The following is a 14,028-nucleotide window of genomic DNA, read 5'->3' as shown; positions in this document are numbered from 1 at the left end:
GACAGACAACTTGACAGAGCTATTTAATGTTGAAAATCTTTCTTCTCCTTATACAGAGCATAGTTGTCTCATCTTTGAGTCCTTTTCCTATCTCTCAGAATGCTCATTCTCCATCCCTTGAGTTGACAGAACTCTACTTTTTAATCTTTCCTGCTTTCCAATAAAGGCCCAGCCCTGTGCACTGGACCCTTCTTGCTTCTTACATTCCCTTTCTCAGCGCTCTAATTTTCTTATTGATAACATCTATTTTTACACTCTTGATATCTCACTTATATCTGTAATTATTTTGTTGACATCCCCTCTTGGAGTTCCATTGTTCAAACTAAACTTCAGACAAACACCAAACCACCCACCATCTCCAACTTCTTCCACCATCCAACTGATTACCAAAACCTGCTGCAGCTTCCTTTTTACCATTTCCAGGATGCATCCTTTCCACTCTGCACATACTTTTCTAAAGTGCTCTAACTTTCTCCTTTGCCATATATCTATGACTTTTACTGTGGCAGGGTTTGCAAGATCCACATTTTATCTGTACAGATGTGTTTTTAGGTATATCAGTTTGTTGCAATTGGTTTTAGCATTTTATTGTTATGTCACTTTGGGTCACTTTTGCAAGAAAAGCAACTAATAAACAACAGCAAAACAACAACCACCTATTCTTCAGTTGATTCAGAATACCTATGCTACATCTTTCTGGCAAATATAAGGAGCTCAGGAGCTTTCTTTATTTAAGACGTGTATAGATCAGTTTTCCTAAGCAGAAAGTGGTTTATATTACTCCCCTCCTCCAATAGTTAAATCCCCTCCACCTCACCTACACGCAGTACAACAGGCTATTGGAGGAAACAGGAGGTTCATGAGTGTCTTCCATATCCCATCCAGCCCTGTCCCTCTGCTTTATGCAAGTTACTTGTGTTGTAGAGTATAAGTACCTTGGAGGAAGGTGAGGGGGCTTATATGGCTGGATGGGGTTATCAGAGGTGTGCACAGACTAGGGATGGGCAAATCTGTGAATTTTTGTTTCTCTCAGTTTCTTCCCCCCCATTTTCAGTTCAGTTATCCACATTTCCACATTAGCTTGGGCTTTAAAAAAAAGCTCACAAAAATTCATCAGCATTTTAGAGCAAATTTCTCCTAACATACATTTTTGTCTGCAGTTTTACAGAATATACAGTTTTGCAAAGCAATTTCCTCTACAATAATGCATGTTTGTATGTTATTTTCACTGTTATATGCATTTTTATGCACATGTTATCCTAGTATATGCATTTTTGTTGCATTCCTTGGCTGGAGAAGTTCATTGAAAAATTTGGAGAAGAGCGAATTTTGGATAGCTGTGTTTTAGTTTGTGTATGGTTTCAGAAAGTACAAATTAGATAGGTTCACCTTTAAATGCGAACTGAATTGCATGTCTCCCCCATTCCTAGCACAGGCCTCCCATTCCTCCAAATGGCCATCATATTGTTTTGCGCACACCCTTCTAGCTGATTCCATATCCATCCACACTTGTAGGTGAGGGAGATAAGAAAACTGCTCTATCAAGCTTATTGGAATCCTTTGGATAAGAGCATTGTGCCCACATGGTTACAATAACTAATAAATCAATTTCAACTGAAGTTCACAAAACCACAGACTACCAATTAAGACTACATCTCATGATCATTATATTCATCTAAGCAACACCTTGCAAAATACATGAATTTTGCAACCCTTCTGGAATGCTATCAGGGACACAATATATCTGACCTCATTCAGGCGGTCATTCCAAAACCTCAGGGTGATTGCAGCAAAGGTCCTGTGGCTAAGCTAGTAATGACTGCACATTGCATCATGAGGAAATGTGGAGCAATATTTTATCTGATGGACTGCAGGGATTCAGCTAGGGAGAGGCAGTCCCTACGTTAAGTGGGTTTCAGGTTGTGGAGGGCTTTACAGGTAAGCACCAGCATCTTGAATTGGGCCCACAGGCAGCCAGTGGAGTTATCATGGAACTGGTTATATGTGCTATTGCCACAATCATCAGGAGGTGGGCCATAGCATTTTGCACAAGCTGTAGGTTAATGTATTATTTATTTAATTTATTTTAAAAATCGTATCAGATTTCAAGGTGATGTACAGTATAAAGTAATTACAAAAACAATAAATCAGCAAATAAAGGTTGCAAACAAAGTAAAATTTGCTCACATTAGTACAATCTATTAAAATTCATGGGTAGATGAACATATTGCTGCATGGCACCTAATGACAGCAGTGTTGGCACCAGGCGAACCTCTTTGGAGAGAGCCTTTCATAACAAGAGTGTCACTGCCAAGAAAGTCCTCTTCCCTCGTAGACAGTCTTACAGAACAGGGGTGGCTAACCTGTGGCCCTCCAGTTGTTGGTGGACTACAAACTCTCATCATCCCTGACTATTGGTCATACTGGCTTGGGCTGATGAGACTTGGAGTTCAATAACATCAGGAGGGCCATAGATTGATAGAGGTTCATTTTCAAGAGCAGCCTCACTTAAGAGTACTTTATTGTAATCAGTCCTCAAGATTACAAAAACATGGACCAGAGCGGTAAGATTTCCTTGCTCTAAAAGGGGGCAGAGCATGCACAAGAAGAATAGCTGATAAAATCTGGCCTTTGTCGCCATTTGCTAATATAGGAGGGCTGGTTCCAAGAGCACCTTCAAGCTACAAACCAGCTTTGATGGTAATCTTCTGTCAAAATTATTGCTTTCAAAAATGGATCCTTATATCTTTTTTGAAATTGTTATTCAATATATGTAGACTATATCCATACCTTCTCCTTTCCTTAACTTAGCTGGGCTGGGACTGCCTTCTCTTCCATCTTGAATATCAGTCTCCTGCAACTGCCCACTGTCTGGCTGAATTTCTTCCTCAGTTCCACTCTCAGAGGACTGACCACTCAAAGTCCCTTCATTCCAGGATTTAGCATTCTCATCTGGATTGCACCTCCTCTGCTCTCTACTCCTTCTGGATAGTGTTGAATCGGGCTCTGTATTTCCATCCTTGTTTGTGCCATTGCAGATTTTAGACTGAGGACAAGGTTGTGTTATAAATCCAACAAACTTCATCCCTCTTTTTGCAGCATCATTGATCTATATTTTTTTCACAAAGACAGTTATATTTAAGCTGTATTAATTTAGAAATTATGAATTAATAACATTGTAAGAGCCACTTTGTACATGATGCTTGTACTATACAGGTATATGGGTGAAGGAAGAAACAGTGTACATTGATGTTTAAAACATCACACGTCTATTTAGACCTATTTAGACCTTGGCAGAACCTGGAGCTAACAGAGAGCAGGTCACATAGGGTAGTGGGCGTGAGATCAGTCTCCACAATTGCTACTGCTATACTGCTTTACCACACCCGTCCTGCCTCCCCTGGCGTAATGAAACTCTGGAGGAACCACACACATTCAATCTGCAGTGCCTGACACTCTAGTGCACATGTGTGGGTTATACAGTTTTAGCATGCACACTACATGACAGTTATAATGTTGAGTTTTACGGCTCAAGGCTTATTTTAAAACTTAAGTTCTATACTGGTGGAGTGTTGCTACCTCGCTCCCATTTTCTCTTGTAAAACTCTACATGAGCACTTATTTGTTTTGGTGATGCCTGTTTTTAAATACACATCATCTTCATTTTCTGTGAACTGGATCCAGACTTGCTGGGAGTAGAACTCCAGTCACAGGGCAGTTTTACTGGAGAAAGTGAGGATTTTCACAGATTCCTCCTTCCCTCTGTAGCTCCTAGTATCCCCATAATCTGCACCAGAGGGTTGGGGGACCTTTGGAACAGTGTGGTTCTTTGGTGGGCTACATGGGAAAAGAGGAATTAGGAAGAAATTGCCTGCCTCCTTCCTTCAGTGAGACGTTGTGTTGGATCTAAGTTCCTTTCACAAAAGGAAGGAACCCTTCTGTTTGCATAAGGAGCCCACCTGGATCTAGTCCTATGTATTTCCCCTACTTCTTTTAACCTGATGTTCTCCAGATGTTTTGGATTACAACTTCCATCAGCCCCACTCAGCATGACCAATTTTTAGGGATGATGGAAGTTAATTTTTTGCATGATAGCATAATAAGCACACACATTTTTCACATGTTTAAAGTGCAGGTAGTATGTGTGCTACTATATATGCCTGACATTAGCACCAACCAGTAGTAAATCCCAGTGCAGACAAAATGTGTATGTTTGATCTGTTCACTTGTAATCCTAAAACCCATAACACTAAAGATAGTGTTGGTACTGTTTCCTGTTTTCGATAAAATCTCGATGAAGGAGGGAGATCCAATGAAGTATGATCTAGGTGCTTGCTTTATAGATTCTATAACATAAACACATGGGCCATACATCATAGTTCATATCACAGTAAAATACAGAGCATGACATTTTAATTTTGATCAGTTTTGACCAGTTTATATATAGTTAATTGCAACATACTTGAATTCTAGAAACTAGGTTAATCTAGCCTAAGACAAACAATTTCAAGGTTTTCTAGACTGCTGTCTGTTTCCACCTATTAATGTGACTATGGGTTGGTTTACATGCAACACCTAATTGTGGCTGTGGTTGGGAACAAGTTTGTGCTCTCCTACTTCTCCTTATGTGCTCTGATTCATTAGTTACACCATGGCTTGTAACAAGCCATAGTTTACCATTACATCTGAACTAGCAAACTGTGGCTTGTGCTTGTCCTAAACCATGATTGAATCCTGGTATTAAATACAGGTTTGGAGGACAAGAACAAGCCATAGTTTGCTGGTACAGCTTTAAAAAGGAACTATGGTTTGCCACAAATCAGGAAGTCATTAATGAAGTGGAGCATGTGAGGGGAGGAGGCTCAGTCACATAACAGCAAATTATGTGTTTGGTGTTATATGTGAAAAAAAACCTACATCACAAGATTACAAAAAAAAACCCTGCATCATAAGATCAGAATCCTATAAGCAACAAAATTCAAGGAGTTGTGGATTGCCATACCTTTTCTAACAGTCCTTTTACTACCTCATTTGTTAGTGTTTCGTATGTTAAAGGACATTCCTCAATCACAAGTTTGGGGTGCCTTTCTCCTCTGGGTGCTGGATGCTTTTGGCTGGAAATAGAAAGAAAGCTGCCTTTATTGCAGTTGCATGTATTTTGTACAAAATGCTAGTACGTACAACATTCTTCATTAAAAAAATAAAAATAAAATAATTCAGTCTTGGCAACTGTCTTATTTTGCTAACGCTCCTCCAATGGGTCTCGATTGCAAGCTGCCTAAATGTGCTACTTTGAATACAACTGAATTACCTATTGAGATAAATTATTTATGTTTGGTCTATGTTTCTCAGACAGCACAAAGAAGTATAAATATGTGGGTTAAAAATTGAGGCTCCTACAGACATCCAAGGAATTTTATGGAAAATATTTTCATTACAATACAAATAGGGTGATAGTAAGATTTGAAAGGTTTAATCTAGGGTAGTGTGAAATGCCTAGATTTTTTTAATTAATTCCAGCTATTAATTCTTAATGTAATTAAAGTTTGATTTGTCCTCAGCTCAATGGCAAATAAAGAAACCACTTGAGTTAAAGATGTTTGTAGGAAAAGCAGAACATAAACAACACAAAAAGAACAGATTATAGTATTATGTATACTATACTGACTTAGTTTAAGATGTTAAATGATATTAATCAGGGCTTAATATATAAAGTTACAAAGAACGGATAAATTTTAAGGTCATGGATATGACACTAAATATGTAATCAGAAACCACATCAGCTTTTAAAAATTTCAAGTGTGGGGTATGATTTTCATTGGGACTGCAGCATATGAGGAGGGGAGGTTGAATCCTCAGTCTAGCAATGAGACCCTGCACTGGTATTAGCCTTAGGTCTCATCCACACTGGAGTTTAATGTGGATTTGAAGCAGCTCGTCTCTCAGGTTTTTTCCACATGACACCCTCCTCATCTGAGTGGCAGCCACCCTCCCCCCAATCCACAGATAATCTGATAAGAAAATCACATGTATACAATTGCATGTTACCCAACTGTGGATGCACTGTAGCTTATTGTGTGGATGATTTTTTAATCATGTGTTGGTGATGTTTTGCTGGGTGCTGTCTACTGCCACATACCCCCTATTTCCATTTTGTTTCCATCAGCCCAAAGAAAAAGACTGCAACCTGCCTTTTCTCATCAGTTGTTGGTGAAGACGTTTGCAGTATTTTTGTTTTTAAAACGGCTTTTCTGAGCAGAAGTGCTCCTGCACAACACAACTATATTAAAAATGGAAAAAAAATGCCTTGCAAGCAGGAGCAATTGGTGGGGCAGCATAGGCAGCGCAGCATTGCTCATCTGGCTTCCCAATGCTCTGTGTCACTGCTGATTACTGGGAGGGGAGGTGTGGGGACTCAGTGTGGGTCTATTATCCCATCTGTTGGGAATGCTTTGATTTGGATTTCTGCATTGAGCAGGGGGTTGGACTCGATGGCCTTATAGGCCCCTTCCAACTCCACTATTCTATGATTCTATCAGTGTTTGTAGACTAGAGTCAGCTTCATCTGATGCAGGAAGTGTAGGCCATAAGAAGCTATTTGCATATTTTCAAGTATGTAAAAATTATGCAGCACAGATTGCTATAATGGATGTAATTATTTACTACAGCACATACCTCAGTTTGAGTCGTAATAGTACAACTCGATACATGTGACTTGCTGGGAAGTGCCTTCTTCGCCCAGTTGACAGTAAAATAGGGTGAATAGCTCCCACCACATATCCTTTAGTATAATATTCCTCCACCTTTTTTGCAATATCCAAGACAGAGCTGATCTTGATAACCTCTGGATTTGAGGAAGCTAAAGGGATTAAAATAATAGAAAAACATAACATTGGATAGAGACGGTTTCTTCGAACAATATATATTTAATATAAAAGTTTAAGCTGCCTGTATGGGGTATTACTGTAGGTATCTGCTAATGTGAAACCACTTAAAATAACTCCATATGGCTCTGTCACACTACTGACACAACCACCGGGAGATGTTGAAGAGTTTGTGGTTATGACAAGGAAGAAAGTTATACAAATTAAAATCGAGGCTATTATGGCTGCAGTACCGATTGAGGGCTGGATGTATCCTATAGTAAAAATGATTTTTAAAAATGCAAATTTTACATCAAGAAAGTCAGATTCTGTGATCTGTATGAACTATGCAGATTTGTATATAGATATTTACTTGGCATAATTTATTTTGCTTCTACTACTCAGAGGTAGAGTCAAGGAGCTGATAAGGCACCGAAGTCCTGTCCCCTGGAAGCCCTACTTAACCCTTCCTATAGCCTTTCCAATTGCATTCAGCATTGTCCCCACATTTTGGTTGCCAGCTTGTTTCCAGGCCTAATTTAAAGTGTTCATGCTAATATTTAAAGCCCTAAATGATTTAGGGCCTAAATATCTGAAAGACTGCCTCGTTCCCGAGAGACGGTCTCGCGTACTGAGATCAGCAGAGGGGGCCCTCTTGGTAGTTCCACCACCCTGCCCAGAGAGCTTCGGCTGTGGGGCAGTATATAAATGCAATAAATAAACAAATAAATAACTTCAGGGTGGTGGTGGCAGCCAGGGAGAGAACATTCTCTGTGGCATACCCTAAGTTGTGGAATTCCCCGCCCATGGAGGCGCAACTGACACCTTCATTATAGAACTTTTTGTCATAAACTGAAAACACATCTCTTTACCTTGGCCTTTGACACTTGAGAGATATGTTAGGACCTTCTGAGTTGTGAACGTAGCTTGTTTTAAAATGTTTTTAATATTGTATTTTGTATCATTGTCACCTCTCGTAGGACCTTCTGATGAAGTATGAAGGATGATGATGGTGATGATGATGATAATAATAATAATTTTGAAGTCTATTTTTGCAGCAAAAAGGACTAGGAACTAGGCTGAATTCCCTTTCTTATCTAATTCTATACCCTGGGATTGTGGAATACTCTGAATCCTCATTTCAATCAATGGAAATTGCAGAATGTGATGAGATCAGATGCTAGTGTGTTTCAGTTGGTTTGCTAACAATTTTGTGGTGTGTCTTAATTCTGTATAGTTTTTTATTTTGAATATTTTAAGCTGCCTTTCAAGTCAGAGTCCTCTCAATGTGGCTTACAGAAACACCCTAAGATAAAAATCCCAATAATATAAATGTAAAATGTAATATAAATGTAAAACGTAAAATAACAAATGATAAACATCAACTTTTCAATGCAAACCACTGAAACCTCAGTTGGGCTAACTCAGTTATGCTGGAAATAACTTTTTTTTCTGAAGGAAAAGAAGTCAAACAAAAAATGAAATAAAAATGTATACTTAAATGACCTGCAGAGTCTTTAAAGTAAGTTTTGGTGAGCTTGATTATAGTATTTAGGCAGAAACCAGACCTAAACAAATATTGGTGTGCTAGATGTATCACAGTGTCCAAAAAACAGCCAAAAATAAGTATATAAATAAATAAATACATTTCCAGTTTACACATTACAGTATGTAGTGCAGTATAGTGTGGGTCTGTACCCCATGGTATCATAATATGGCACAGTATAATATAATATGGTACAATTCCACTTAGCCACTCACCAGCTTAATATGTGAATGCTCATAAGTAGCACATTCACTCAGTAATGGAGATGGGGTATTATATTACAGCTGTATCATGTGAATAAAGCTTGGTGGGAATATTCATGCAAGGTACGTGAATTATTGCAACCATTAAGTGTGTGGCCAGATCTATATGGTTTATTGGTCTTGTACGGTTCTTACTATCACTAGAAGCTAAAATGATGAAACTGAGGTTATACTTTGGACACATCATGAGAAGACATGATTCACTAAAAAAGATAATAATGCTTGGAAAATCAGAAGGAAGTAGAAAAAGAGGAAGGCCAAACAAGAGACGGATTGATTCCATAAAGGAAGCCACAGACCTGAACTTACAAGATCTGAACAGGGTGGTTCACGACAGATGCTCTTGGAGGTCACTGATTCATAGAGTCACCATAAGTCATAGTCAACTTGGAGGCACATAACAACAACACCACGGTTCTTACATGTAGGTGTTATGCTATCCTCTCGTGCCGAGGATATATCTCCAGGGGGTGGAGGGATCCTTGTAGTGGGTGATTCGATCATTAGGAACATAGACAGTGGGGTGTGTGATGGGTGTGTAGACCGCAAGGTGTTTTGCCTGCCTGGTGCGAAGGTTGCAGATATCGCCCGTCGTTTAGATAGTTTGGTAGACAGTGCTGGGGAGGAGTCAGTGGTCGTGGTGCACGTTGGCACCAACGACATGGGGAAATGCAGCCGTGAGGTCCTGGAAGCAAAATTTAGGTTGCTAGGTAGGATGCTGAAAGCCAGGACCTCCAAGGTGGCTTTCTCTGAAATGCTACCGGTTCCACGCGCAGGACCAGCCAGACAGGCCCAGCTTCGCAGTCTCAATGCGTGGATGAGACGATGGTGTCGGGTGGAAGGGTTTGGATTTGTTAGGCACTAGGGAACATTTTGGGACAAGCCGGGCCTGTACAAAAGGGACGGGCTCCACTTGAACCAGAATGGAACCAGACTGCTGGCACTTAAAATTAAAAAGGTGGCAGAGCAGCTTTTAAACTGACTGAGGGGGGAAACCCGACAGGAGCTGAGAAAGGTCCGGTTCAGAATAAACCTCCCCCCTGGGATAAAAACCAAAGAAATGATGAAATTTTAAAAGGGGTAGGCCTAGAAGTAGGCATTGTGAGAGCAGGGGCACGGGATATAAATTCAGAAGAGCAAAATTACCACAGGCCTAACCACAAGTGCCAAAGACACTTGAAGAGAGACACTGCTTACAAGTGCCTGTACGCTAATGCTAGGAGCCTGCGAACCAAGATGGGAGAAATGGAGTGCTTGGTCTTAGAGGAGAGCATTGATATAGTGAGCATAACGGAGACCTGGTGGAATGGAGAAAACCAGTGGGATACGGTTATCCCTGGATATAAACTATATCGGAAGGACAGGGAAGGACGTATTGGTGGCGGAGTCGCTCTATACGTGAAAGAAGGCATTGAATCCAGCAAGCTCGAAACCCCAAAAGAGGCAGACTCCTCCACAGAATCGTTGTGGGTGGTGATACCATGCCCCAGGAGGGACTTAATACTGGGAACGATCTATTGTCCCCCTGATCAAAATGCTCAGGGAGACCTGGAGATGAGATATGAAATTGAGGAAGCATCCAAACTAGGAAATGTGGTAGTAATGGGTGACTTCAACTACCCGGACATAGACGGGCCGCATATGTGTTCCAGTCATGACAAAGAAGCAAAGTTTCTAGATATTCTAAATGACTATTCCCTAGACCAGTTGGTCATGGAACCAACCAGAGGGACGGCAACCCTGGACTTAATCCTCAGTGGGGACCGGGACCTGGTGCGAGATGTAAGTGTTGTTGAACCGATTGGGAGCAGTGACCACAGTGCTATTAAATTAAACATACATGTAACTGGCCAATTGCCAAGAAAATCCAACACGGTCACATTTGACTTCAAAAGAGGAAACTTCACAAAAATGAGGGGATTGGTAAAAAGAAAGCTGAAAAGCAAAGTCCAGAGGGTCACATCACTCGAAAATGCTTGGAAGTTGTTTAAAAACACTATATTAGAAGCTCAACTGGAGTGCATACCGCAGATCAGAAAAGGTACCGCCAGGGCCAAGAAGATGCCAGCATGGTTAACGAGCAAAGTCAAGGAAGCTCTTAGAGGCAAAAAGTCTTCCTTCAAAAAATGGAAGTCTTGTCCGAATGAAGAAAATAAAAAAGAACACAAACTCTGGCAAAAGAAATGCAAGAAGACAATAAGGGATGCTAAAAAAGAATTTGAGGAGCACATTGCTAAGAACATAAAAACCAACAACAAAAAATTCTATAAATACATTCAAAGCAGGAGACCATCTAGGGAGACAATTGGACCCTTGGATGATAAGGGAGTCAAAGGTGTACTAAAGAACGATAAGGAGATTGCAGAGAAGCTAAATGAATTTTTTGCATCTGTCTTCACAGTGGAAGATATAGGGCAGATCCCTGAACCTGAACTAACATTTGCAGGAAGGGATTCTGAGGAACTGAGACAAATAGTGGTAACGAGAGAGGAAGTTCTAAGCTTAATGGACAATATAAAAACTGACAAATCACCAGGCCCGGATGGCATCCACCCGAGAGTTCTCAAAGAACTCAAATGTGAAATTGCTGATCTGCTAACTAAAATATGTAACTTGTCCCTTGGGTCCTCCTCCGTGCCTGAGGACTGGAAAGTGGCAAATGTAACGCCAATCTTCAAAAAGGGATCCAGAGGGGATCCTGGAAATTACAGGCCAGTTAGCTTAACTTCTGTCCCTGGGAAACTGGTAGAAAGTATTATTAAAGCTAGACTAACTAAGCACATGGAAGAACAAGCCTTGCTGAAGCAGAGCCAGCATGGCTTCTGCAAGGGAAAGTCCTGTCTCAGTAACCAATTAGAATTATTTGAGAGTGTCAACAAGCATATGGATAGAGGTGATCCAGTGGACATAGTGTACTTAGACTTTCAAAAAGCGTTTGACAAGGTACCTCACCAAAGGCTTCTGAGGAAGCTTAGCAGTCATGGAATGAGAGGTCCTCTTGTGGATAAGAAATTGGTTAAGAAGCAGAAAGCAGAGAGTAGGAATAAATGGACAGTTCTCCCAATGGAGGGCTGTAGAAAGTGGAGTCCCTCAAGGATCGGTATTGGGACCTGTACTTTTCAACTTGTTCATTAATGACCTAGAATTAGGAGTGAGCAGTGAAGTGGCCAAGTTTGCTGATGACACTAAATTGTTCAGGGTTGTTAAAACAAAAAGGGATTGCGAAGAGCTCCAAAAAGACCTCCCCAAACTGAGTGAATGGGCAGAAAAATGGCAAATGCAATTCAATATAAACAAGTGTAAAATTATGCATATTGGAGCAAAAAATCTTAATTTCACATATACGCTCATGGGGTCTGAACTGGCGGTGACCGACCAGGAGAGAGACCTCGGGGTTGTAGTGGACAGCACGATGAAAATGTCGACCAGTGTGCGGCAGCTGTGAAAAAGGCAAATTCCATGCTAGCGATAATTAGGAAATAAAACAGCCGATATCATAATGCCGTTGTATAAATCTATGGTGCGGCTGCATTTGGAATACTGTGTACAGTTCTGGTCGCCTCATCTCAAAAAGGATATTATAGAGTTGGAAAAGGTTCAGAAGAGGGCAACCAGAATGATCAAGGGGATGGAGCGACTCCCTTACGAGGAAAGGTTGCAGCATTTGGGGCTTTTTAGTTTAGAGAAAAGGCGGGTCAGAGGAGACATGATAGAAGTGTATAAAATTATGCATGGCATTGAGAAAGTGGATAGAGAAAAGTTATAGAACTTAGAATACTACCTACTCCATAGGCAAAACAAAAGCTGCCAAACAAAATTTAAATCAATTGTCAAATTTAAATGTGTAGACCAGTATATTATTCATGGATGCATTAGGCAACCCAGCATGAGACATAAATGTTGTTGCTACTACTTCTCCATACAAAGACATTTTGTTTCATCCAAAAAGAGATGAATAAAATCTATACAGAATGAAAAGCTAAAAATACAGGAAATGGACTAAAATGCAATATAACATGTCCTGCACAGTGTATGTTGCTACCATCTATGTACATGGCTACAATCTGTATGTAATATACATTAATATAATCTGGCCATTGCAACCACAGAATTCGGGATTTGTTTCTAATAACAGCTACCCAAAAGAACTGATGTATAGCCACTGAGAAGCTTTTGCAAAACTTTTCAATATAAAATATGTGAGGCCCTGAAGCAACTGCTACAGAAGAGAACTGCCTTGTTCTTAGTGGAAAGCCATCTGGGTTGGTTGTTTATGTTTTCAACTTTCTGGGACAGGGAGTCAGTTGGTTAGAAACAAGACACCCCCCCAAAAGGAGGAAGTAGCCCCACAGGACACTGCTGTGCCTTTAAAGGCACAACTTTCGTGCCCATGCTATGAAAACCCCCACACACTATAACACAAAGAATAAGAAGCTAAAAGGTATTTTCCACTGACTTCTTTAGAATTGCTTTTAAGTAGTGGTTACTGTAAACTGTAATAAAACTGCTCATACTGACAGAATTTGGCTTTAGCTATGCACAGAGTTTGAAAAAGTGCTTTTTCTGAACAGAGGCATCAATGTGCTTATATACATTATTCTAGCATTCATATGCATGATTTAACACATTTCTAAACCATTAGCCTAATAACTGATGTTCAAAGTATATCATAAATTAATTTCCTCATATCTAATTCTAAGAAATAAAATAAGGAAAAAATTAATCTATATGAGCCTTTATAAAAGCTTTAAACAGACGATATCTTGTAACACTAAAGAAACAGATACATACCTTCTAATGTAAAATCTAGCAATATGTACTCATAAGCAGAGTCTGTCTTTGTTTCCACTTGAGGTCTCTTTAGCGTTGAAAATATTTTTCCAGGGCTGCTATTATCTGGGTCTTCTAGTTTTCTTAGTCCACACCCCATGGTAAGATGGGGGGGGGGAGCAGTAAGGTTCAGGAGAGGGTGGAGGTAGAAATGGAGTATGCCACAAAATCTGATTGGAGAAAAAAAAGGAAGGGGTCTCAAAGTTTTAGATACTGTTTGCTGTTAGCCATAAATCCAAATAAAAAGAATATTCAATTCCCAAGTAAAAAAAAAAAAAAAGGAATTTTCTATCCATATTTACATCCAGGCATAAAACCCTAAATGATTTCAGGCGACGAACTCAGCAAGAGTGGTGCTGCTCTTACAGGAACATACAAAGTGCTACAAACTTAGCAGAGATTTTCCATGCCACGTCAATTTACAGCCAGCCCCCTAGCAGTGTTCTGTTGCAGAGGGCACCAATGAGTGCTTTGTCTGTCCCTCTTGGCTGAGTGATAATGATGCGAGAAAAGAACCGAAATAAAA

General features: G+C 40.1%; 1 protein-coding gene across 7 annotated transcripts in view; it reads right to left on the bottom strand.

Moving 5' to 3' along the window:
* RFTN2 (raftlin family member 2) overlaps positions 1-14,028 on the bottom strand; it is a 57,423-nt gene that overhangs the window by 43,221 nt on the left and 174 nt on the right. For 3 of the 7 annotated variants that reach the window (XR_009760441.1, XM_061608136.1, XM_061608135.1), the window contains exons 1-4: positions 13,464-13,994; positions 6,676-6,859; positions 5,003-5,114; positions 2,791-3,109 (exon numbers count right to left, since the gene is read on the bottom strand). Coding sequence is in view for 6 of the 7 variants with exons in the window: in XM_061608136.1 (XP_061464120.1) it covers positions 2,791-3,109; positions 5,003-5,114; positions 6,676-6,859; positions 13,464-13,602 (754 nt within the window). In the remaining variant the exon portion in view is untranslated. Of the gene's footprint in view, positions 1-2,790; positions 3,110-5,002; positions 5,115-6,675; positions 6,860-13,463; positions 13,995-14,028 lie in introns of those variants that run through there. The other 4 variants (XM_061608131.1, XM_061608134.1, XM_061608133.1 and 1 more) reach the window with 3 other exon arrangements.

This window comes from Rhineura floridana, chromosome 2, assembly GCF_030035675.1.
Source record: "Rhineura floridana isolate rRhiFlo1 chromosome 2, rRhiFlo1.hap2, whole genome shotgun sequence".
In the NCBI taxonomy this organism is placed as follows: domain Eukaryota; kingdom Metazoa; phylum Chordata; class Lepidosauria; order Squamata; family Rhineuridae; genus Rhineura; species Rhineura floridana.
Note: the sequence above shows the minus strand (reverse complement) of the source record. Positions and strands in the feature narration are given on the sequence as shown.